At 40.0% G+C, this 27,391-nt stretch overlaps 1 protein-coding gene across 2 annotated transcripts; it reads left to right on the top strand.

Moving 5' to 3' along the window:
* The first annotated feature begins 9,320 nt into the window (after positions 1 to 9,320).
* On the top strand, positions 9,321 to 26,843 carry LOC120721319 (AN1-type zinc finger protein 3-like). 2 transcript variants are annotated; one of them, XM_040011568.1, is made up of 6 exons: positions 9,324 to 9,692; positions 14,393 to 14,433; positions 14,527 to 14,700; positions 19,145 to 19,210; positions 21,272 to 21,472; positions 24,010 to 26,843. In XM_040011568.1, exons 1-6 carry the CDS (start codon positions 9,610 to 9,612, stop codon positions 24,162 to 24,164), a joined length of 720 nt encoding a protein of 239 aa, XP_039867502.1. In that variant the 5' UTR covers positions 9,324 to 9,609; the 3' UTR covers positions 24,165 to 26,843. The 2 variants fall into 2 exon arrangements, with proteins under 2 accessions (XP_039867503.1, XP_039867502.1); XM_040011569.1 differs by lacking the exon at positions 19,145 to 19,210 and having other exon boundaries at positions 9,321 to 9,692.
* The last annotated feature ends 548 nt before the right edge of the window (positions 26,844 to 27,391 follow it).

The following is a 27,391-nucleotide window of genomic DNA, read 5'->3' as shown; positions in this document are numbered from 1 at the left end:
ATCAGTAATTAAGTTTGATAATTTTAGCAGCCATACATTATGTTACCAATCACGTGAGACTCTTACAGTCTACTGAAATGATCAAGTGTTTGTTTTATATCTTTTACATTGAGGCTGTAGTTTGAATGTCAGGTACTGTAACAAGGGTCCAAAAGTAAAATATATTTCACATTGCTAATGAGCCTTAAAAAAAGATGCCCCCAGAACAGCTTTAATATATCTTGGCATGATTGTCAGGAGCACAGATCTTCTGTAGGGTTTTCCCACATTTGTTGTTTTACAGGGAGTGCAGAATTATTAGGCAAGTTGTATTTTTGAGGAATAATTTTATTATTGAACAACAACCATGTTCTCAATGAACCCAAAAAACTCATTAATATCAAAGCTGAATGTTTTTGGAAGTAGTTTTTAGTTTGTTTTTAGTTTTAGCTATTTTAGGGGGATATCTGTGTGTGCAGGTGACTATTACTGTGCATAATTATTAAGCAACTTAACAAAAAACAAATATATACCCATTTCAATCATTTATTTTTTACCAGTGAAACCAATATAACATCTCCACATTCACAAATATACATTTCTGACATTCAAAAACAAAACAAAAACAAATCAGCGACCAATATAGCCACCTTTCTTTGCAAGGACACTCAAAAGCCTGCCATCCATGGATTCTGTCAGTGTTTTGATCTGTTCACCATCAACATTGCGTGCAGCAGCAACCACAGCCTCCCAGACACTGTTCAGAGAGGTGTACTGTTTTCCCTCCTTGTAAATCTCACATTTGATGATGGACCACAGGTTCTCAATGGGGTTCAGATCAGGTGAACAAGGAGGCCATGTCATTAGTTTTTCTTCTTTTATACCCTTTCTTGCCAGCCACGCTGTGGAGTACTTGGACGCGTGTGATGGAGCATTGTCCTGCATGAAAATCATGTTTTTCTTGAAGGATGCAGACTTCTTCCTGTACCACTGCTTGAAGAAGGTGTCTTCCAGAAACTGGCAGTAGGACTGGGAGTTGAGCTTGACTCCATCCTCAACCCGAAAAGGCCCCACAAGCTCATCTTTGATGATACCAGCCCAAACCAGTACTCCACCTCCCTTGCTGGCGTCTGAGTCGAACTGGAGCTCTCTGCCCTTTACCAATCCAGCCACGGGCCCATCCATCTGGCCCATCAAGACTCACTCTCATTTCATCAGTCCATAAAACCTTAGAAAAACCAGTCTTGAGATATTTCTTGGCCCAGTCTTGATGTTTCAGCTTGTGTGTCTTGTTCAGTGGTGGTCGTCTTTCAGCCTTTCTTACCTTGGCCATGTCTCTGAGTATTGCACACCTTGTGCTTTTGGGCACTCCAGTGATGTTGCAGCTCTGAAATATGGCCAAACTGGTGGCAAGTGGCATCTTGGCAGCTGCACGCTTGACTTTTCTCAGTTCATGGGCAGTTATTTGGCGCCTTGGTTTTTCCACACGCTTCTTGCGACCCTGTTGACTATTTTGAATGAAACGCTTGATTGTTCGATGATCACGCTTCAGAAGCTTTGCAATTTTGAGACTGCTGCATCCCTCTGCAAGATATCTCACTGTTTTGGACTTTTCTGAGCCTGTCAAGTCCTTCTTTTGACCCATTTTGCCAAAGGAAAGGAAGTTGCCTAATAATTATGCACACCTGATATAGGGTGTTGATGTCATTAGACCACACCCCTTCTCATTACAGGGATGCAGATCACCTAATATGCTTAATTGGTAGTAGGCTTTCGAGCCTATACAGCTTGGAGTAAGACAACATGCATGAAGAGGATGATGTGGACAAAATACTCATTTGCCTAATAATTCTGCACTCCCTGTAATGATGCTGTTAGACAGTGCTGTCAGTCCAAAATCTCCCATAAGTGCTTAGCATATGATTAATTTTCATACCTCTTCTGACCTATAGATGGGAACCTTGCATTCCCATCAGGCTATAAATCTTTAACCCCATGATAAAGGTGATCAGCAACTTTATATTGATTTTAAGTGACCCTTTCTGTAAGGAGCAAGCAGACCCAAACGTAAGCAGCAAAATACCCCTGAAAGCACAACAGGGTGTGGTTTGACTAATTTTTTAGTCCAACTGTATGTAAGTAGTCCTAAAAAAAAGTCAGAACTAAATTTAAATTGAAATATCTGTTTTGTAATTATTTAAACTCTCTGGCACTCAGCATTGTTTTCACTCTGCACCACTTGGCATTTTGAGTTGCCTTTCACATGTTCATCATTCTTATCTCATAAATGCATATTTTTTATTTGCTTCGTGCTTCATACGGTTTCTGCTGTAGATGGGAGTGCTGCTGTTAATCAGCTGTTAATGACATAAACTGACCTCTGCTTTCTCTGACAGCTCAACAGGGTCAAACGATAAAAAAAAAAAATAAAAAAAAATCACTTAGTGGAGAAACGATTGTGAGTTTGGGGATAGAAATGTGGTGCCAGCAGAGAGACAATTGCCTCTCAACTTATTTTTTTCATACTGCTATGTCTTATCTGTTTTTGCATGCAAGCTATTGTTCTTCCATCAATATAAGAAGACGACAGTGGATAAGATGGGTAAGATGGATAGCCTAACTGTTTTTTCCACTGTGCTCTCCTCTTCTGAGATTTCTTAGCTCCTATTCCTATCATGATCTCTCTCTGTGCACTTTCTCACACGTCCCTTTTCTCTCCCCGTTTTTTTAGCAATGATTTTTTTATTATATTTCCTTTGATCTTCCTCTTCCTCTCCAGTCGTTGCTCTGCTGAGGCTCTTCACTCACTTTAATTGAGCAACTTAAAGATCAGTGGCTGATGCTATCATGAGCAGTCACTCAAAGGTGAAACCACAGTTGATTATACTTTGAATATGTATGCGTTAAAAAATATTTGGAATAAACAGACATATTTGCATGTTTATATTTTCCACATTTGTATGCACATAGCTGTGTTTGCTTCTGAAAGTGTCTGGGGTAGGGAGTGGAATTCAACATGTAAAAAGAAAAAAAAAAAGTGGAAAGCTGCTTGCTAATTGTATTGCTGTGCATGCTCTCCTTTTGCACCCACTGTAGTTTCTGTCTGTTTAGCAGCTCTTTGATCAACAGATGAGATAGTAGGAAGGCTGCCTATGCTGGATTCCCCGCCTGATACACGGGTGGCTTCACTACACATTCTGCACACAGTGGGAGGCTGGACTTTTAGTGTGTGTGTGTGTGTATGTGTGTGTGTGTGTGTGTGTGTGTGTGTGTGTGTGTGTGTGTGTGTGTGTGTGTGTATGCGAGTGTGTGCAGGCATAATAAATGTGTGTCAGAGACAGAAAAGGAAAGAGGAAGAGATATTTAACTAAAGAAAGACAGTAAGTGAAAGAGGGGAAAAGACACATAATAAGAAAAACAATTGTGGGGTGGGGGACTCTGATAGGTAGTGCGCATTGTTTTTACTGGCTGCCTGGCAGGGTCCTCTCTGATGTTTATCCTCGCTGTGTATACTTCTAAACACTGCCTACAGTCACTGCTGCTTCACAGCCAAGTTCTGATCTCTCAGCTTGTTGTCAAAGGTGTTTTTCCTCATCTGTCAATGAGCGTTTGTGCAGCTGAAAACTGCACATTGCTAAAAAGGCATTTGCACTCAGTGTCATTTGACCGACTTCAGTCAGCACACAGCAAGTGCAATATATTACACTGCATTACCAAGTGTTTTGCAGAAAGTTCACCGCAAGGAATGATGTGACAGACTCACATTGAAATAATAGGAAGAGTGCGCCAGCTCTTTTTCACTACAGATCTTTAGTTAGTAGTGTTTATGTCATTGCACAATTATAAAACTTCCCCAAAACTTTGCAACTGTAAATATCACAGACAGACATCCCATAAAAGAACCAGTGTTCAAACTCAAGATGGTGCACAGTGCTTACGCAAATCAATAATGCTGTTGACTAAACTGTAATTGTGTTTTTTGATACACCCCTCACACTACAAGCTTAACAGGCTGCTTGTCTCCAGTCAGTAACAGCCAGCCTGCCTATCTGGGGATGTCATTAAAAGATAACAAAGACTCATTTATGTACAAATGTATTCACATAGATTTCCCATACAATCCATCTTGTAGAGGGCCTGTCTCTCATAATAGAAGTCATGAATCAACTCCCTTTATCGACACATGGGCTAATGCAAGTCCAGCTGGTTAATCAGCATATTGTTAAGGCAGTGATTTGTTACTATACCTATAAACAAAGATATTACATTGGTTACACAAGGGGTATGAAATTTGAGATATTAGATTATACTGGTTTACCCCCAACACATCTGTTTTCTTAACTACTTATCCAGTTCAGGGTCATGAGGGTGCTGGAGCCTGTCCCAGCTGTCATTGGTGAGATGCAGGGTATATCCTGGACAGGTTGCCCGTCTGTCACAGGGCTAACACAGAGAGTGACAGACAATCATTCACACTCACATTCCAAAAATTAGATGTACTGCAAAATTAATGAACCTTCACCTCTGATCGAACTCTGTGAAGATTCACAGATTATCCTGACTTCTGCTTCTTTGAAGTGAAAATACATTTTAAAACTTACTTTGTGACTAGAACTTTCTTTAACGAACAGCCCTTCAAGGAGCCAAGCTGTATCAAGGACGTTCCTCATTGCATTTTTACAGGGCAATCATGTTATGTGAGGAGCAAAGCCTGCAAAATACACAATCCATATCCCTCAGTGAATTAAAGAGGGGTCAAGAGACTGCAAATGCATGTTATCTTACTGGATCTACATGCATATCAAAGATAATCCATAACAAGGGGTACAAGGGTTTGCATGTGACATCACTGTTATGGATATTTTAAGTGAGCTGAATTTTCTAACCCATGCTTGATTTAGTGTCTAATTAATTCCTTAAGTTCTTGTGTTTATTGCAGGGGAGGGGAGAGAGGATATATGGCATGTGAGGAGAGGGGATCGTTCTTTGAAGTGGTGTACACCAAATCTCTAGAGGACAGCCAAGCCTGAGGCTGGACTGAGGCTTTGGAGAGAAGCAACAACTGCTTTTTCACTGTGAGGCCAAAACTGGGGCTTGTCATGGCCATGTTTGCAGCACTGAACTATTACCTGTTTATTTGAAATAAAGCATCCCATCAGAAATACAGTATCTTAAGATAGTAAAATGCCAGTCAAAACTATTTAGCTTTGGGTGAGACAAAACTACAAAAAACAACTAATCTGTGCTAGCTATTGTTAGATTCTCTACTGGAATAAATGCTCTAAGCAACACTGAAAAACGAGATTCTGCAATTCTCTGCGGCATCAACCTCCCTGTGCCTACCAAGCTAATGAACTATCATCTATCTATCTTCATTCCACCCAAGGCCCACTTGTCCTTCCCTGCAGAGAGTAGCTACTTCTTGGCAGGTCTTGCTGAGGGGAATTCAAGCCTCCCGGCTCTAACGTAAAGTGTTGTGTTTTTCTGAAAGTCACTTTAAGGTGAGAAACAGAATTCAGTAATGCTACTTCTTGGCACCATCAAGTCACAAGTACATAAAACAACTCAATTCCCAGCAAAGTCTGTAATAATACTTCAAGTCAGCAAAAAAAAAAGAAAAGGAAAAAAAAGAAAGAAAGAAAGCTTAGTTAAGATTAACTTGAAGGGAAAAAATAAAGTGCACATGCTAATGAGCTAACATCAGCATAAAAAACAACAACAGGTGCCGTGTCTTGCCAAAAAGAGATAAAACACAGGTGTGATTAATAAAAAAAAAAGGTTTCAGCCAGGGAAAATATTTTTTGATGAATGTGGTTCTGAAATGTGTTATACAAGGAAGTCTGTTCATGAGGATGGTCAAACTAATCACCACCATTTATTTGTATTAAGCCACTGAATTGCAAGATTGATTTAACAAAAGTTGGCTAAGAAGTAAGCTTAATGTTCAGGTAATGCTACAAAGAATGAAAAACATTAAATACATAATTTGTAATATTAATCCTGCAGGGAGACATGCATTTTTGTCCACCATTTGAAATTATAAACCTTGAATTTGACTCACTGCATACTTTTGATTTATGATGAAAACATATCATGTTAAATGACAATAATTAGGTGTAGTAGCCATTTATTGCATTTTTCGAGCAATATGTCCCAAAACTTGTTGTAATAGTAACAGTGGTTACTATTAATACTAACAGTTCCTGCCTTGTACTCAATATGAGTATAAGAATGACTTTAAGCCAGCATGTACATTACCATGGCCCTAAAAACCAACCTTTAAGGAATTCAGCATCATCTTCTATTTTCATGCTTTACAAAATGGAACCAATGACTCAACATTTTTGATCGGGAACTGACTTTTTTTCTCACATGTTTAAAGTACACATGAAGCACTGACTTACTTTTAGCCTATATGAAGTGATAATACTTCTGACAGAAATCACGCAAATCAACTATTCTTGAAATGAAAAAGATTAAAGTTTACTAATCTGATGAACTTTTTGTACTTTTGTGTATGGAGTGAAGCTGTGGAAGCAATGTGTACATACAGGGAGTGCAGAATTATTAGGCAAGTTGTATTTTTGAGGAATAATTTTATTATTGAACAACAACCATGTTCTCAATGAACCCAAAAAACTCATTAATATCAAAGCTGAATGTTTTTGGAAGTAGTTTTTAGTTTTAGCTATTTTAGGGGGATATCTGTGTGTGCAGGTGACTATTACTGTGCATAATTATTAGGCAACTTAACAAAAAACAAATATATACCCATTTCAATTATTTATTTTTACCAGTGAAACCAATATAACATCTCCACATTCACAAATATACATTTCTGACATTCAAAAACAAATCAGCGACCAATATAGCCACCTTTCTTTGCAAGGACACTCAAAAGCCTGCCATCCATGGATTCTGTCGGATGATCTGATATCCTCGTGTTGGTGTTGTTCCCAGACCATCATGAAAATGTTGTTCCAGGTTCAACATTGCAAGTGACCAATCACATTGTTGTGACCTTATTCCTTTGCGCGCCAAGCCATTCGTGCATTTATGAAATTCCAATGTTGCAAGGACAATATCAATTCTGCTTACTGTTTATTAAAGGGTTACGGTTATGGTTAGGGTTAGGGTCCGTTGATCGGCGGACAGAGGCGGTTTCACGCAGCTTAAGTACAGTTTTTTGTTTTACGCCGGTTTTTCCCGAAGTCGCAAAGGTATGACGTCACAACATTCTGATTGGTCACTTGCAATGTTGATCCTGGAACAACATTTAGTATGATGATCTGGGAACAACACCAACACGAGGATATCAGATCAACCGATTCTGTCAGTGTTTTGATCTGTTCACCATCAACATTGCGTGCAGCAGCAACCACAGCCTCCCAGACACTGTTCAGAGAGGTGTACTGTTTTCGCTCCTTGTAAATCTCACATTTGATGATGGACCACAGGTTCTCAATGGGGTTCAGATCAGGTGAACAAGGTGGCCATGTCATTAGTTTTTCTTCTTTTATACCCTTTCTTGCCAGCCACGCTGTGGAGTACTTGGACGTGTGTGATGGAGCATTGTCCTGCATGGAAATCATGTTTTTCTTGAAGGATGCAGACTTCTTCCTGTACCACTGCTTGAAGAAGGTGTCTTCCAGAAACTGGCAGTAGGACTGGGAGTTGAGCTTGACTCCATCCTCAACCCGAAAAGGCCCCACAAGCTCATCTTTGATGATACCAGCCCAAACCAGTACTCCACCTTGCTGGCGTCTGAGTCGAACTGGAGCTCTCTGCCCTTTACCAATCCAGCCACGGGCCCATCCATCTGGCCCATCAAGACTCACTCTCATTTCATCAGTCCATAAAACCTTAGAAAAATCAGTCTTGAGATATTTCTTGGCCCAGTCTTGACGTTTCAGCTTGTGTGTCTTGTTCAGTGGTGGTCGTCTTTCAGCCTTTCTTACCGTGGCCATGTCTCTGAGTATTGCACACCTTGTGCTTTTGGGCACTCCAGTGATGTTGCAGCTCTGAAATATGGCCAAACTGGTGGCAAGTGGCATCTTGGCAGCTGCACGCTTGACTTTTCTCAGTTCATGGGCAGTTATTTGCGCCTTGGTTTTTCCACACGCTTCTTGCGATCCTGTTGACTATTTTGAATGAAATGCTTGATTGTTCGATGACCACGCTTCAGAAGCTTTGCAATTTTGAGACTGCTGCATCCCTCTGCAAGATATCTCACTATTTTGGACTTTTCTGAGCCTGTCAAGTCCTTCTTTTGACCCATTTTGCCAAAGGAAAGGAAGTTGCCTAATAATTATGCACACCTGATATAGGGTGTTGATGTCATTAGACCACACCCCTTCTCATTACAGGGATGCACATCACCTAATATGCTTAATTGGTAGTAGGCTTTCGAGCCTATACAGCTTGGGGTAAGACAACATGCATGAAGAGGATGATGTGGACAAAATACTCATTTGCCTAATAATTCTGCACTCCCTGTATATATGTAAATCTGTTAATATAACTATATCCCTTGATGTGTTACAGGGTTACAAAACCAAATATATGTAGCAAAATGTAAATAAGGATTGATGATAGGACAGGACACAAACCGGAAGTTAAAGAGATAATTATTATTTACTAAATAAGGAAGATTAATTAATAATAGAGATTATTATTTACTAAAAAGTGGCGAAGGGTGGGATTAAATAACCGCATGCTTCTTTTTACCTCTTATGGGAAGTTAAGTTATTTATTATTATTATCGTTTTCCTTACATTTTGTGCTATTTTTAACATCTTAAAAATAAAGCCTTATCTATCTTTTTATCTATCTAGATTTTTAAATTCAGATGTTTTTGTTTGCGTTTTAAATATTCCTTTATAATAACTATGCATACTACAGTTTTAATTTTGTTTTTACATGTTTTTTGGGGGCTTTGTTTTGTTTCGTTTTGTTTTTTTAACTGCTACCGAGACGCGTCAAAATATGTCCAGTGAAAAGGGTCTGTCACAGCCTATCACATCATTTTACATTTCTAAGATACATCCTGGGAGGATAACTTTGTTTTTAAGTGAACAAAACACTCTCAGAGACACTTTCAGAGCTCTGGGCTTTTTAACTGTGGTTTTGTCTGGATCATACCATGATAACGCTTCTAAAATGAATCTGAAAAAATGAATTATTTTAAATGAGTCATTTACCTAGTTCAAATGTCATTTCTGTATACACAATGCTAACAATTATTATGTCGTTATTCCGTGTCCCTTAACAGTTTGTACAAACACGTCAATCTAACTTTTGTTCTTCGTGTTCCTCACACACCTCCCCCTCTCTGCCAGTGGTTCGTTCCTCACTCCAGCTGATCGGCCCAGGATCCCCGGTGGTTCCGTCCGTTGCTGGCTTTGACGGCCCCAGCGTCTTAACGTCGACTTCAACTACTTTAATTTGACGGACTAGGTGGCCGCTTGTGTCGTCAAATTGTCCACCCTACACTGAAACTCGGAAGAATTATCTGGGCAGAGTGACGGTTGTATGCTTATCAAAGCCAAGGGGATCTAAACGCAAATACGAGGCCCTCACTCCATCCACGGATTCACCTGCTATACCGACAGCTTGACACGGGAGACAGACATGGGCGACACGGGGAGCGAGGGCAGCAAGCCTCCGAGTAACGTTAACGTTATACCCCCTCGCTGCCCCTGTGGGTTCTGGGGGTAAGCAGAATAACCTGTCAAACGTCTCGCTTTCTAACGCTTTCTTTCTCTGCCAGTAGCTAGCAGAGTCGATAGCCACTAGCATTAGCAGCTCAAACAGGGATGAGCTGCTTTTCTCCTTATTACCCCCTCCCCATTGTTTTGTAGCATTAGCTACTAGCTAACACCAGTTGGCCTCGGTAACCTTCTCCTGTAAAGGAAGGAAGCAGGGTAGGGAATCTGGGGTAAGCCTTCCAGGTTACGCGACATGTGTGAAAGTGTTAATCAACTGGATAGTTAACGTGTTAAGTTCATGCATGAAGCAGTTAGTTAGAGACATCAAAGTGTCTCCATGAACCAGACTCTAGCAGAAAGAAACGGGCAACTGGTACTTTAAACTGAATGTGCCGGGGTGGCACAGACAAACTGGCACTGTGCAATAATCCTGCTGTGTACAATTTGATTCATGTGTGTTGAGGCATATGTTAACTCTGCAACACATATGAGCCCAAATTAGGTTTTGTAATATGGACCGGTTGAAAAATGTATTAGTGTTATCACTCTTTGGCTAGTTCTTCAAATGTCGAATTTTAGCCCACAAAAGTAGCCCACATTGTTGTATTTTAGGAAAAAATGGATGCAAAATATTGTACTTTGGTGGACGTATTTATGATAGGCATTTATAAACACTTGTAGTCTTAAGTTTTCAGCTCAGTGGTAAAAAATCAGAGAAATGTAGCACTTAGCCAGACAAGAGAGGACCCCAAAATTAGTTCTCACAAAGTGAAATGAGACTATTGGAACTCACAAGTATCTCATTCCGTTTGTGTATATTTTACAAAAATGCCACTTTATTCATTAACCTTTGGATTAGTATGGAAATGACGTACAATACAAATCTTGACTTGACTTGACACTGCAATGTCAGTCACCAGCTCTCATCAGAGAATGTGTTTTCCATGACCAAAGGCATCAGTTTTTTCTACCTGACTAGAGTTTATGAAGCATTTAAATATCTGTGGAGTTGGCACGCAAATAATCATATCCATACCGCCTTGGCCTTGGGAGAAGCGTTTAAATGGGTTTGTTACAGTACCAAACTAAGCATGATGGCTCAATATTTTTATTTTTTTAGTACATCAAATGTCTGTAATTTTTTTTTAAATGTTTTAAGTAGACCACAGATTTGCTTTAAAAACAAGTTAATAAGTATCAACAATTATGAGTGTGGACTGCATAAGTTCTGTTACTTGGATAGCGAGTATTATTTATTTAGACTCATTTTTTATGCCATCCTCCAACAACTTATCTGCTACCAGTGGTGGTATCCGTTGTAATGGTACCAAGGACACAGGCACATATCTTGGCCAGAAATAACTGTTTGCTGGGCTGTAAGGATGCATAAATTGATTGAAAACGTCTTGCACTGCTTCTGAAAATATTTGGCTGTTATACATAAATATGAGTATTCCAAAAGTTCATATTGGGAAAATGAAAGTGAATACTGTCACAATTAGTATCAGACACTTGCTCTTTCTAAAAAGTTCAGTTTTTATATATATATTTTTTTTCTCAGACAAATTTTAGAAGGTCAGGTACGAGGTATTTAATTAAACTGACAAGGAATAAGTCAACACTAACTTAAGCTTTTAGTACATTTATGGTAACATAGCATGTTGTCGTCAGCACTTCACCCATTTCCGTGACCTCCACTTGTAGTCCGTATGTGAGTAGGTGCAAAAAAGGGCACATTTATTTTGTGTCTTCTGATTATTTTACTAATGAATGATTTTCTAAATTTTGCAGTTAGGCTGTGAGAAAACATATTTTAATGTGGCTGCTATGACAGAGTGAACTTCAACCATTTCTTGGCCACATTTATTTTAACAGTTTTGGGAAAGCAGTTTTTAAGTTGCCTTGGACATAAACAATAATTCACTTATTGAATCCATATTTTATATCATCATGTACCCACATGGATATAAAACATTTTATTTGTACTGAATGGCAAAATCATGATAGCACCAGCCCATTTAAAAGATTTCATACTAGCAGAAAAGATGTATAATGCTGAAAATGGCGATCGCTGTTGACAAGGCTATGCAAAATGACTGGATTAGTCAAGTAATTACCCAGTCACTTAGTTTAATAACTTGTTCTGTATTGCTATCCACACCAAAACATTTTGGATCAATACAAGCACTGATTGTGTGCCTCGCAGTAGTTTGTAGATTGTGTCATTTTCAGAAAGAAAGCCAAAGCAGAGAACAAGCTGTTCGGTACTATAATAGGATGTTACAAAAGTCAGCAATGATGCATCCAAACTCTATAGTTTAGCATCAAATGTCCCTTCCTATTTAACTTTCTTCTATTTGTGAGATCTACTCGCAAGCAGCCACCTGATCTGCTTATCCGTCTATGTTCCAGTTGACTGCTCAGCTGTGTAAGTTGTAAGGGTAATGCTAAGTTGTCTTTTATGAAATGTCAATAAGCTAGTTTTCTTAAAACTGTTCAGGTCAGTGTTCTCTCCAGGCATTTTTCTGTGTGTGTAAGAGGATGGGGAGGGGGGGAAAAAAAAGCATAATTATGGAAATTAGCATTGAGCAAAACATTAAAAATCCTTTAGGCAATCTAAGAGCTATTCTTTCCAAAGTATGACCTTCAATTTTAGTGTATTAAAGATTACCGTTTGAATTCAAAATTGGGTGTTTGTTTGATAATGTGCCACCCTTACAGTTTCTTTTGAGAAACACATCGCCAAAAATAAAATAAAATAGGTATTTCTAGCACACATGAAGAACTGCATGGTATGTCTGCTTCCCCAGTAACATAAAACTAAAACAGTTCAGTCCTTTGCCGTTACTTTTTACCCCCAGTAAATGTATACCATCATCTTAAAAGTAATTGAGCCACATGCACTGGTGATACTATGCTTTGATTGCTTTCTGTCACCTGAGTTCTAGCTGTATTTATGTTGTCTTTCATTTACCTGCTCATGTCAAGAAAAATTGTTAAAAACTAATTTCTTCAAAACATTTATCACCCTTCCAATATCTCACTCCTTTGTGTCACTCAGGCTGAATCACAGAGGTAGTGGAGCCTGTCTTCCTGTCTGTTCCAATCAGATATTCTCATTAGTAACAGCAGTAGGCCAACTATGAAATAGACATGTTGTGTGCACTCTGTTCAGGCTTCAGTCAGCTTAACAGCCATGGAGCTGTTTTTTCTCCTGCATAGTTTTTCTCACCCTTCCTCACCCTTTTAATTTCCTTAATGAATCTGTAGTTTGATTACCTCTGATTGTAAGGTTGATAAGAGGATATGACTTGATGTTTACCCAGCATTGGCTTCCTCCCTGCCTGCATGTAATGATGAGGTTTCTCCTCTTTCCTAACTTCTTGCTTCATCCTTTCCCTTTTATACCTGAGACTACACACCAGGAGACTGACAGAAAGCCCTCAGGTTGACTGCAGCTGACCCCACATTTAGAAATGAGGACAAAGGTGTGCAATGGAGCGCCCAAAATAAATAGAATGTGACTGATAGCAGCGACCGTCACGCTCAGTGCACAGACAGTAAGGACGAAGGCTGGAGAGGAAATGAGAGGAGCCTTTCTCAGACTAAACCCAGAGCCATCTGTTGTGAAAGAGCTGTGCCACTGAAATCAGCAAGGCTCCATGACAATAAATAACTTATATCAAAAGTCTTTATCTGCCTTCAGGAAGGAAAAGTATGTTGAGAGAACTCTAACTACCACACTGATACTTTAACCCTTACTGCTAACCACTAGCTTTGAGTCTGTATCCCCATTAACATACTATGGGGAATTTCATAACAATCAGAGGGAACTAGTTGACTTTTGTTCAGCTCATCTTAAAGTAGTTTTAAGAACCTTGTGATCAAAGTGAGACAGAAAGAATCTAAATCCAAAACACAGAAACATAATGTAAATCTGTACTTATATTGACTGTTCAGATTGTTCTGGTAAATACATGGGAGGACTGGCATGTCCAGTGTGTGTCAAAAAGAATTATCCAATTTCTTTAGGTAATGAACATAAAAGTTTGTGGTACATTTTAAAATACATGGCTGACTATAAAGTTTTACATACAAAACCTATGTTTTGTATTCACAGCTGCTCAATATGTCGTCGTCGTCCCCCCCCCCCCCCCCCCCCCCCCCCCCCGACGCACTTATGTCTGTACAATCAAACTGATCAAACTCAAAGATAATTCTGTTATGATATATACTGGGAACCAGATGAAACTCAGAAAGCCCCTCTCTCTAACAGTACGTGTTTCGATCGTTACTGGTGAATGTCTGCAGAATTAAAGTACTTTGAAGTCAGAAGATTCTTTTTGATACGCCCTGTATTTGTAGCAATAATCCATACTTTAGTTTGTACTGCAACAAATCAGTTTATTTTACATTGTACAGACACTATGTGTGACAGGTTTGTTTTCTTGAGTTTTGAAAACTGGATAGTTGTATGAAATGTGTTTAAAATTGATTTAATCAAGAAAAAAATAAATAAAAATAGTCTTTGTAAGTTTTTGTAAGTGTACATGAGCAAAAATATAGCCAAAAAGATACATTTCACCGCTCACTCTCACTTTTATCTTAGCCTCTTGTCTGTTTTATCTTATACCTTTTACTGCAAAACTGTTTTTAACACTCAGACTGCTCTATTAACACAATTGCGTCGCATTCCTTTTCCTCAGGTCAAGCAAAACCATGAATCTCTGCTCAAAATGTTTTGCAGGTAAGTTATTGTTTTAGTGGGAGTTTGTTGACTGATTTTTCTGTCTTAAAACCTCCAAACAAAGAAAATGTCCTCATGTCCATGTTTCCATAGACACTCAAAAGAAACAGCCAAACGACGACTGTGCTCCAAAGGCTTCTTCAAACTCTAACACCAGTCAAGCAGACATGTTCTGTAATGAAACAAACAACAGCATTAGTCAGTCCCTCATATCAGACGACCCTTTGCCCGGAGAGATAGGAGTGACATCTCTACCTGTTCAGGACGGTAAGACAATCAGCAAGTTTTTTCCTTTGGATCTGTGGGTAGAGAACATTTACACTTTAAAATATTATGAACTTCAAGGCTTTGTAATATAATGTGTGTAATTTGTAATGTGCGCCCTACACATGGAAACAATGTATGATTCGTAGATTTCAAATTTAGAAGTGAGTTAATGTGTGCCTTTATAAAATTGAGTTGTCAAAACCAGAGCTTTTAGATGAGAGCATTTTTCTGTGGAACACTGTTAGTAGATTCTGCCAGCTCAAGCAGCAGCTGCAGTATCCCTGTCCTGGCTATATTTGTCCTCATGGCACAGATAGAATGATAGGAAAGGGCATCTATTCAGAAGTGAAGGTTTTAAGAGGACACCTACAATTGCCAGGGCATCAGTCATTGCTATACAGTGACAAGGTTATTTGTGGAGGCCAATTCATAACAGAAAAATAAAGTGGCTACAAAACGATGTGCAGAAATGGTATAAAAAATGCCACACTAAGCTGGTCTTTCTTTATGTTATTAAAATAATAAAAGACGAAAACTGTAAGGCTAGACCCCCTATGCTAAGTGAGCCTACCGCAGACATGAGCGAGACAGATAAATATGAAGGCATGCCGGCTCGGACGTCGCCCGGATCAACAATGTCCACGTCAGGTGTTGAGGAACCAGGGCACCCTGACGAGAAGTGGGCTACTTGAACAAGAAAGCATCGGTGGGCAAGAGACGAAAACAGGGCGTTGTTGGAATGCTATTACGCAAGTAACCCTGGCGGAAGGGGTTACATGAATAGGATGAGGGACCTATGGATTCTTCAATACCCAACATCCACAGTGAAGGCGAAACAACTAGTAGCTCAGTGTTCCAACATTCAAAAGAAGGGACTGCTCTCACAGCTAGAGATTGATGAGGTACAACATAAATGCTACAGCAAGGGGGAGGCAGGACGCCAGGTCAGGGGGGAGATATCATCACCCCCACCCGAGATTGGGTACAAAGCCCCAAGTGCGACAGGAGAAGGATCGTTGAGTGCGAGAGGAACTGACCTGAAAGATAGGATCATGGCCAAGCTTGAAACCTGGATCCCCCGTAGCCGGTTACCAAGATTACGGGAAGTACCAGAAGGTCTGCTCGATGATGTTAATGCAGCACTACGGATGATACCTACAGCCACGCTTACCGAGACTAACAAGCTGATCTACAATACGGCAGCAGTGATCATTGAGATGCTTGGCTACAAGTTGAACAGCCACAAGGGGCAGTACCCTCCATGGAGAAGGAGGCTAGAGGGCAAGATCAAAGTAGCACGGAGGGAGGTTAGCCAACTAACGGAGTTGCAGAAAGATGCGACAAAGAAGGTGCATAAAAAATACAGCAAGCTGTCCATACCTGAGGCCTTGGAAACTGCCAAGCAAAGACTCACAGCCTTGGCCAGCCGCTTGAGGAGGTACACCAGAGAGATAGAAGGCAGGAGAATAAACCAGCTGTTCTCCACTGAACCAGCAAAGGTGTACTCTCAGTGGCAAGGGAACAATAAGAGAACAGCACCACCAAGGCTGGAGACGGAGCAATACTGGAAGAGCATATGGGAGACGGACACAACCCATAACAGCAATGCTCAGTGGCTAGTAGATCTGAGGGCAGACCACAGTGACCTCCCTGAACAGGGTCCAGTAACCATCACGGTGGCAGAAATCCAAGCAAGGGTTTCTAGTATGAAGAGTTGGACAGCACCAGGCCCTGACATGGTTCACGCCTACTGGCTGAAAAAGCTGACTGCACTCCACGAGGGTCTGGCAGCACAAATGAACCAGCTGCTAGTTGACGAGAGACATCTGGAATGGCTAACCGAAGGTCGGACAGTCCTGATCCCCAAGGACCCCAAGAAGGGACCGGTCCCATCCAACTACCGACCAATAACCTGCCTCAGTATTACATGGAAGCTCCTGTCAGGCATCATATCGGCTAAGATGAACAGGCACATGGGTCAATACATGAGCGGGGCACAGAAAGGGATTGGCAAGAATACCAGCGGCGCAAAACACCAGCTACTGGTAGACAGAACAGTCAGCCGAGCCTGCAAGACCAGGCTGACCAACCTGTGCACTGCCTGGATTGATTACAAGAAGGATACAGACTACGGAACGGAGCAGTTGTCAGCCACCTCCTGTACATGGATGACATCAAGCTGTATGCCAAGAGTGAACGAGACATCGACTCACTGATCCACACTATCAGGATATACAGCAGTGACATCGGGATGTCATTCGGGCTGGAGAAGTGTAGTCAGATGATAACAAAGAGAGGGAAGGTAGTCAGAACTGAGGGGATTGAACTACCAGAAGGCAACATTGCAGACATAGAGGACAGTTACAAGTACCCGGGGATCCCGCAGGCGAATGGGAACCATGAAGAGGCAGCTAGGAAAGCTGCAACCACAAAGTACCTGCAGAGGGTCAGGCAAGTCCTAAGGAGTCAGCTGAACGGTAAGAACAAGATCCAGGCTATCAACACCTACGCCCTGCCCGTGATCAGGTACCCAGCTGGTATAATACGTTGGCCAAAGGAGGAGATAGAAGCCACTGACATAAAGACAAGAAAGCTCCTTACCATACATGGAGGGTTTCACCCCAAGTCCAGCACCCTGAGGCTGTACGCTAAGCGGAAGGACTGGTGAGTGTCAGCACCACAGTCCAGGATGAGACAACGAACATCCAAGAATACATTGGGAAGATGGCCCCAACTGACAGAGTGCTCAGTGAATACCTCAGGCAGCAGAAACCCAAGAAAGAGGAGGTAGACGAGGAACCATCATGGAAGGACAGCACAGAGACACTAATTATGGCAGCACAAGAACAAGCTCTGAGTACAAGATCCATAGAGGCTGGGGTCTATCACACCAGGCAAAACCCCAGGTGCAGGCTGTGTAAAGATGCCCCTGAGACAATCCAGCACATAACAGCAGGGTGCAAGATGCTAGCAGGCAGGGCATATATGGAACGCCATAACCAAGTGGCCGGCATAGTATACAGAAACATCTGTGCCGAATATGGCCTGGAAGTTCCGAGGTCAAAATGGGAGACGCCCCAAAGGGTGGTGGAGAATGACAGAGCTAAGATCCTGTGGGACTTCCAGATACAGACGGACAAAATGGTGGTGGCTAACCAACCGGACATAGTGGTGGTAGACAAACAGAAGAAGACTGCCGTAGTGATCGATGTAGCGGTTCCGAATGACAGCAATATCAGAAAGAAGGAATACGAGAAGCTGGAGAAATACCAAGGGCTTAGAGAAGAGCTCGAGAGGATGTGGAGGGTGAAGGTGACTGTGGTCCCCGTGGTAATCGGAGCACTAGGTGCGGTGACTCTCAAGCTAGGCGAGTGGCTCCAGCAGATCCCGGGAACAATATTGGAGATCTCTGTCCAGAAGAGCGCAGTCCTGGGAACAGCTAAGATACTGTGCAGGACCCTGAAGCTCCCAGGCCTCTGGTAGAGGACCCGAGCTTGAAGGATAAACCGCCCGCAGGGGCGAGCTGGGTGTTTGTTATTCTTTTAGTGTGTGTGTGTGTGTGTGTGTGTATATATATATATATATATATATATATATAGTGACTGAATGTATTTCAATTTAATGCCTGAAACTGATGCTCAAATATTTGGCTCCACAGCAGAAAATCATTTGGATGTAATCATAGAATCATATTGCTTAGACTGAGTAAATAATACCACATTACTAGCTAGGAAAGTGTTTAATGTCACCATTCTTGAAAAAGTCAAGATATTTGACTCGGTTGCATTCCTAGTGTTACACACTTTTTACAAACTCCTTTAAAACTATATAAGGAACAGGTGGATCATATAACACATATTTGGTGCAACTCTTTATCTTTTTACCACCCACAGCCACACTGCCTCTTGGCTGGCTCCAGCCTGTACACATGCACACTGCGGCCTTTCCTTCACAGATATCTATCATAGTTGCTGCAAGGAGGAAAAAAAACCCTCATTGCATAATAAAGGATTTCGCACGCCTCAGTCACAGTCTTTTCATCCTGCTTCCATATTGAAGATGGTACCCGAGTATCTGGGCAACCACCAGCAGATTCCTCGACAGCTTTTGTCCTCAGCCTCTTAGGGTTTTAAACTCTGGGCCTAACAGTGTTCCTGTAACACATCACCTAGTCTGTCAATCTAATACAGTTTAAACATTCATTTACATGTCTAAAGGGCTTGAGATATTTATACAATTAGTAATTTTGATCTTCAATTGCAGATTTTTTCTTTTTACATTTTTTTTTTTTTTAAATTGCTAAATAATTTTTTCAGTTGAAAAATCACATTAAAGTAAGAAACTAATCTTCTTTTCCTTCTTCTTTGGTTCTTTTACTCATTTTAATCTCTTTCCCTTCTTTTTTTTCTTTTCTTTTTTTTTTTTAAACTATTTTCTGCCTCAGGAGCATCCAGCAACGACACAGTCTTGGGTTCATTCTCCACTCCGACAAAACGTACATTTGAGTCAGGTATACCTCAGTTCTATACTACTACAATATACACTGTTGCATTTTGTTTGTATGTTTTAGTCATGTGCACTTAGAAAGTTCAAATTGGAGGACCCATTAGCGTCAATAGCATATAACTGATCCAACATGGCTGGGTTAATGGTTCTTCCAGGACAAGTAGCGGACAGCAGGATATTACTGATGCAGCAGAATGTGCCAAGGCAAATGTAAAGCCAATCATGCTGTACTAGAGTGAATGAACACCATGAATATGCAGTATATCCACATGTAGTTGTTGCGCGGAATGATAACATCGACATGCAGTATGGAGATTTAAATGGCAAAAGTCACATAGAAAGAGAATTGTAGCTTCATGGTTAGCAGCATCTTCATTTGATTCTATAGATTAAAAACATAGATTTTGATTAATGAAGAGGAAATGGGTCACAGTGGCACACCACATGTGCATCTGTGAAGGACAGCATTATCATTAGCACTAATGGGAAACTACTGAATGAGGTCTATAAAACAGCCAGACTATTTCCTATTGCAGATTGCTTTTATTGTTCTTTCACCCTTAGGTGGCACAACTTGCTAAACTCATGCGGGCACACTCACACACGACAATGTCTAGTACAGAGTAGGATAGGCTCAGTAAAGGTGTGTGAACATGCTGATCCCTTGTCTAAAAAAGCGGGATCATGTCTAGTAATACACATACTCACACAGCGTCATTTAAACCTTTTACTGTTGGTTGAGTTGACATTTCACTTTTTACAATCTCTCTAAATTGGGGGCCATCTGTATTTCATTTTAGACACTGGATACACTTTGACTTTACCTTTTTGTACAATATTTAATCTTGAATTAAAACCACATTAAGTCAACCAACCGCTCATCAGTTTACAGTGCAAATGCCCTGCCTTCACATATTTTCCTCCTTTAACTTATAGTTGTTCACTTACATTTAAATTTGATGTTACAGCTTGCTAAATTGGGTGCCGAGATCTTCTAGGATAACAAAAAGCAGGCAAGAATGAATTTTTTTTCCACAACATGCAATTGCACATGTGCAGACACACATACACACAAAGGGATCGATGGAGCAGACTAGGAGGGGATCTAACTGTTCAGCTTGGCCTAGTTCTCAGAGATTTATTGAGCGCTGATCTGCATTTCGGCCAGGCCAGTGAAAAAGTCTGCAGGATTGATGAGAAAAGCTGAGTTGAAATTCTAGCCAACCAGTGAAACCTTGCTACATTCTCTTGCTGTCTCAGGTGCTGGGCTGCACATAATTTAATGCAGGAGAACTATCAATCTCGCTCTTCCTTTTTTTTTTTTTTTTTTTTTTTAATTTAACACAAAGAAGAGTTTAGTTCCAGTTTGCCATCGTCTGTGCAATCCCAGTTACAGAATAGACCAATTCTGACAATGGTGTATTGGAGTTTTTCTTAGGTTCCTCAGGTTTTGTATTATTTATTCCATGGTAATAAAAAGTAAAGAAGGATTTTGGCTTCAGTTGCTTTAGATTTATTATTTCAAACCATTTTAAATTTGTTACACTTTGCATTTTTGTGTCTGCAGTACAAATTTTCATTGAATGAATTTTTACATGTAATGTAATCACAGTCTAGTCTGATTTAACTCAATAGAAGCAGAATAAAGATGCAAAATACTCTTAAGCTATTACAATATTGCTATTCATTTTGCTGAAAGTCAGCTTAATGTAGCTCCAGACTTTCAGTGTTTCATTGCGTTAAGAGAATCTCTAGGAACTATTTTTCTTAGATGTATAAATTTTATTTGTTTAGCACCATTTAAAACATGGCTACAAAATACACACTAAAGCAACAACAACAGTCTTAGTAACATGACAAGTAAAATAAACAAATAAATTAAGAATGAAAATGTAAAAGTGGGTTTGAAAGAAAAATGAAAAGCTGAGTTTAAGTTCAGTTCCTTTGTTGCAGGGCTCTAACTGGCAATGCCTGATCTAAAAACAACAACAAAATCAACAATTAAGCAAAACAGTTGTAGCCAAATGTTTTGTTTTTTTTAACTTATTTTTCTCTCTCTTCTAAGCCTCAGATTCAGAAAGTGATGTTTCACCTGAGAAACGAGCGAGAGTAGGTGGGATCCCAGAGGGTGAGGAGTCTTCATCATCATCATCATCGTCTTCATCCTCGTCTCGCAGTGGCTCTAAACAGCGGAGCCGTAAGCGTTGCCATCGCTGCCAAACCAAACTGGAGCTGGTACAGCAAGAGCTGGGTTCCTGTCGCTGTGGTATGATGACACAATTTCATATGTACAGTATTAACATACGCATCACATGAACACTTACGCAAAGGGGCATTATCATTAAGTACATGCATAATACTGTTAACTTCATAAAGATATCACCTTAGACCATGTTATTACCTTATGTTAATATGCAGATACATACATAAGTACACTTCGGTTAGCTTTGTAATAGTTTTGTGAATTATGTGTCCAGCACAGCACCGTTACCTGGACATTTCTTTGTGTGTTGAAAAAAAATATATATATATCACTGCTTTTGCAAGCCTTGAGGGACCATTACAGGAAAGCCTCAATGTTTCACATTGCACATAAAACATAAGCCAATTACCACAAACACTAATGTAGTTCAAACCAATACTTGGCTTGCTAATCAACTTGTTTGCATACAAATTAAAGTACTTGAAAAGTCAGAGCTCTTCACTACTTAAAGACCAATCTGCTTAAACCAATGCAATAATTTCTAAATTGAAAATTGACTTGCCCTTTTTTTCCACCAGGTGCTGCTTAATACACGGGCTATCCATCCTTAATAGTCCAGTGCTTACTATGAAAACATGCTTTTTACAGACTGAAAGGGGAAAATGGTGGCAATTATAGTGATTTCTGACTGTTGCAGTAATTGCAGATTACTTTGCTAATGGTTCTGCAGAATGTTCCACAGTGTAAGCCAAGAAGGTCTGATAATGAGCTGAAAGGATGAATGCTTTTCAGATTGTATTGGGGGTGAAAAAATAGCTCAAGTAGTGAATCTGATCCGATGCTGTTAGTCTCAGTAGTTTTCTGCTTTTACACAGTTGCTATTTATCGTACTAGGTATTAATATAACACAGAGTGAAGGCACTGGAATTGAACAGCTAATTATATCATATCTTTTAATGTGGAGACCTAACAGATGAAGGAACCAAAGCATTTCCTTTTAACCTAATAACAGTGGTCCTGCTAATTTCTAAACATGACTTCTGTGATTTTTCCCATAATGGGGAAAATGGAAAATCTCTCTCAATTATTTATGTGTGGCTAAAATGTAAAATTCTTCTAAAGTCAGAAAGACGATCAACAGACGATGAGAACAGGGAGTACTACAACCTTAAAACTTGATTTCTTGTTGGCCTTCTGACCTTACTTCAAAACATGACAGTAAGCTTTGGTTTAAGTAATTATTAATCTGGGCATACAGCACGGTTTAATCACACAGTGGCTGCAGTTTGTTTGACCTTGCTAGCCTGCTACATGTTGTAAAGCAACAGGGACAATGAAAAAACACTTTGTAAATAATTAGCCTATTAATTAATGTCTGCCATACAATAACTGGTGACTCACTCACTGGCAATTAGATTTAGAGGTTAGATTAGGAGGAAGCACCCAAGACCAAGGCATAGATGTTATCCAGAGAAGAACCCCAGAGGTGAAGGTCTTCATCTGCTATGTTTCTAACCAAGGGTGGTATGCTGCAGGTGCAAGAGACAGTTTGGGCCTTGGTAAAGAGGCAGTGCAGCCAGGTCTGTTTTTGGTGTACAGAAGTAGGGATTGACAGGTCCAGACACACAAGCTGTTATTATACTTGCAGTCTGACATTTTCCAGGCATATAACTGGATATGTTTAAGGGTTTCCTTTACAGCGTGTGTGCACACATCAGCTCTTCCTCATCCTTTATTCATTTTTGCCTCTACGTAAAATAAATATTTTAGACATGTTGGATTTTAGCTGTAAAATCTTTGAAACTTACAGTATACTCACAGATTGTTTTTTGCATCACAAAATACATTCTCAAGTCACAACGTCTCTTCCCAGTTCATTAATTTTACAGAAGAACTCAGTTCACCATTTTGTTAGAAAATACCAGCAGTGAGCAGAGGACAAAATTTTTGATTTGTGGTTTCTAAGTTTCTAATAGGGGGAATATTCTGTCCAACGTGACACAACTTTCCTCCCTTCTAATCCACTCGCGTGTGCTGTAATTGTATAGGTTTTAATTGCCTAGAAACCAGATGTTAAACTGGGCCTTTAATCACTACTTATTAAATGCCAGTAGCGTTATTATGTGTATTAATGAATGAATTTAAGATGATGAAAGCTAACGAGCTTCCCTGAGCTTAACGAGCCTCCACCATTGGCAGGGCTTTTTGTTGAAAGTGCTACAGTAGTTAGAGGGAGGAAACGCTATCTACTGAAAAACGGAATAGCATTGAAAGAGGAAGCGATCAAGTAGAATGTCTTCTTTGACACACGGGCACTGTGGCAAGTAGTACATGTTATCTGCCCTTGACCATTTAAAAAGTATATCTAAAGACTAAATGATTATCGACCTTTACTGGCATCTAAAAGTAATGCTACTCTTTTGATTTTATTTCTAGTTAAATTGTTTTAGGTGTGCTTTATGTAGCCATATCTTTTTTCTTTAGTGCATGTATTAACTGCAGTGTGTACAGTTACAACTGCAATATTTGTGCATTTACTTAAGGCAACAAATTAATCCCTCCTTGTCTCTTTTATCCACAACCCCAAACCCGTCCTTTAGGTTATGTCTTCTGTATGCTCCATCGGCTTCCAGAGCAGCACGAGTGTCTGTTTGACCACATGGGCCGTGGACGTCAGGACGCCGTCCTCAAAATGGTTAAGCTAGACCGCAAGGTGGGCCGCTCATGCCAGCGCATCGGGGAAGAGTGCTCTTGAATAGTCGTTCCCTCAGAAGAATCTTTAACAGGGATATTATTTTCTTGTCTTTTTTTTTTCCTCGAGATTTTTGCTTTTTTTTGTGAGAGTGGAGATACAAACCTCCACCTTTTTTCTCTTAAAACTATGCTTGCTCTTTTTGAATTCCACTATCGCCTATCTTGGTTGTTTTCTGCTTTTGTTGGCTTGATTATATCCCTGCTGCCTTTTGGAAAAAAACAAACCAAGGAAAGACAAAACAATAAAGAGCAAAGGAAATATACAGTTTGTTCCCTTTTGTTGCAAACTCTCGACTTCATAAAAATGAATGAAGTAAGATGACATGAATAAGACAAGAAATGCAATGCTTTATACAAGTGTATTTCTTGGAAGCCAGACTTTACTCTTTACCTCAGAAAAGGAAAGGAAGAAACTGAGGAGGAGGAGGAGGAGAAAGAAAAGGTTATCTTTCATGTACTCCTTGGCTTTGGCGCTGTTTATAGACTGTGCTCTTTACCTCAAAATCAGACCAGAGCTGCTTTGTACTCTGCGCCAAGCACGGACTTTGTGAAACAAACGAGCAAGCGAGCCTCAGTTTAATTCAGTGTCTTACCCCCCCTGGCCATCGATCACCCATAACCCTTAACCTCTAGAAACACAAACACCTGTTAAAATCATCCACCTCAGGATACTGAAGCTCAGTCTTCCCTCCTCCCATCAACTTCCATCCTTCTCTCCTATTCTACACAACACAATTTTTTTCCATTCATTTAGGATTCTGTGAGGCTGTTTCTGCCACTGTGGATGATAAAACTGTTGGAAGTCTAAGTCCATATATTCAGAACTTGCAGGCTGTCTTGGACTCAGACACGCACACAGTGGTGGTGGGAACTGTAAACCGTTTGTCCTTGAATAACTGAGACCTGTCTTCAGTGTCAGGATGTGACTGAGGAAGACTTGAAGATTTTGTCTTCCTCTTTTTGTCTCTCTTATCTCTTTATTATGTGCAAACCTTCCACATAAAGACATTTCCTCTTCACATCCATAATCTTTTTCAGGATGTGTACAAACTTCAGCACGACAAAATTTACAGGATGTGAGGGATAAAGCGTTCTTATGATTTGGACTTGGACCTGGAATGTCTGCATTGTTACACATTACTGTACTTTTGCTATCATACACAGTTTGACTCTGGTGATATTTTATGCGCTCAGCTGTTGGTCACATTGAGCACAAACAGGTAAAATCTAACGTTGCTGTATACATAATTTGATCTGAAGCTGCAGTAGCAGTTCCTGATGGCAGTCTGGGTCTCATCATGTTTTTTAGTTATCTTTGTTCCCAGCTTTGAAGCAAGATTTTGTATGGGCGTATTTGATTCCTTTTTACCAGTACTTTAATATCCCTTACTATAAGTTGCGATTTCTAGCTAGCATGATGAGATCACATGCATTCTCCTCTTCCTGTGCTTCTCTTTGGTTTTCTCATCTTTCCCTGTATTGATTGCTCTATTTTCTCTCGTTTAATTCGTTATCCCTCTTTCTTGTTGCGCTGTAGATGGAGGGCATAGGGCTGGAGTCAGTGTGCTGAAAGTTAAAATCAGTAAATAATTACCTTCCAAAGGTTTTCCAGATGGAGTGTAGAAAAAATGGAAACAGAATGCGTAATGAATGAATATTTGGTATCCTAAATAAAAACTTATTTAACCTTGTTAACATTTTGCATTTCAAACTTACACTGAAGTTTAGAGCTGAATTTTCTTTTGGTTGTTAAGATATCAAGTGAGAAGGTCACTTGTGTAAAATTCTATAATTTTTCTTTTGCTTTACCGTTTGCTTCTCCTCTTCACCCTTTTTTTGTTTTATTGAAGAATAAACTGGATTAGACAAAAATAAATCAATCTTTGGTGTCTTTACTGGCTTAGGAGTGTTATATATCAGGTACGTCTTGCCTTTTTGCCTTCAGAACTACCTTAATGCTTTGTGCCATAAATTCAACAAGATGCTGGAAACATTCCTCAGAGACTTTGTTCCATTTTGACATGATGGCATCACGCTGTTGCTGCAGATTTGTTCACTCTGCATACAAGATGCAAATCTCTGGTTACACCGCATCCCTACAGTGCTCTATTGGATTGAGATCTGATGACTGTTGAGGCCATTCGAATACAATGAACTGTCATGTTAAAGAAACCAGTTTGAAATTATTTGAGCTTTGGTGTTTTTATCCTGCTGGAAACAACCAGCAGAGGAAAACAAGGAACGGACATGGTCAGCAGCACCGCTGTGGCATTTAGACAATGCTCTGTTGGTATTAAGGAGGCCAATGTGTCCCAAGAAAATATACTGCTGCTAGTTTTTATACTATAAATATCTGTTTACTGCTGACAGAGAGCTGCTATAGATTTACACACATTCGTTTGTGTGTGGCTAATGGAGAATTTTAGCTAAAGAGGCCTCTGACGGCAGCGGTGAGTCTTGTGGGTTGGCTGAACTAATTAATGTAGTTTAAGAAAAAGAAAACATGCCGCTATGATCAAAACAAATCTTCAGATGTTCAAGTTGGTCATCTGCCAGCCTTAGTGTAATCTCTTATCCTGCTCTCACTCAAAGGGAGTCAAAACTATGTGAGATGGCACCTAATGTGAAGTAGGTGTGAGGAGTTTCTTCTCTGTAAGTGAAACTTTAAAAAAAAAAAAAACTGCTTAAAAACTTTATAAATCACTTGCAGTTTACCTCATCTTTAGCATTGCAACATGTTAATTTTACATTCAGTTCTGTATTGCAAGAGCCTTAAGTTAATAGTTATTTTGCTACTTGTCATTATTTTGGATTTGGCTCAAGTACATTGTTTTGATTTGTAATCTTTTAAGCCCCCCAAAGCCTTGTTATATATTTATGTATTTTTATTTTTTATTAAAGTTTGGCAGGGTCTATACTTTTCTTCTTGTTTTATATTGTGCTGATTATATCCTGCACCCTAGATAGAAAAAGTTCCTGGATTGGGTGGCAACAAGGAGCATAAGATCTGTATTCGCTGCAGGCTGCCTGGTGTTAGAGAGGGATTTAGAGGATAAGATGTTGTGGCCGGTGGTAAGTAATCTCCTTACAGCTCACCAAACAAGGAAGCCTGCAGTTCTTTCCACCTCCATTGGCTTCCAACTGTTATATACACCATCCTTGTATTGACTATTGCCTTGTTAAATGCTTGCTCTCCACGCCTCTCCCTGTGTCTTCATGTTTCGACTG

The sequence above is a fragment of the Simochromis diagramma genome, unplaced genomic scaffold, assembly GCF_900408965.1.
Source record: "Simochromis diagramma unplaced genomic scaffold, fSimDia1.1 OVJJ01000603.1, whole genome shotgun sequence".
Classification (NCBI taxonomy): Eukaryota; Metazoa; Chordata; class Actinopteri; order Cichliformes; family Cichlidae; genus Simochromis; species Simochromis diagramma.
This window is presented reverse-complemented; position numbering and strand designations above follow the sequence as displayed.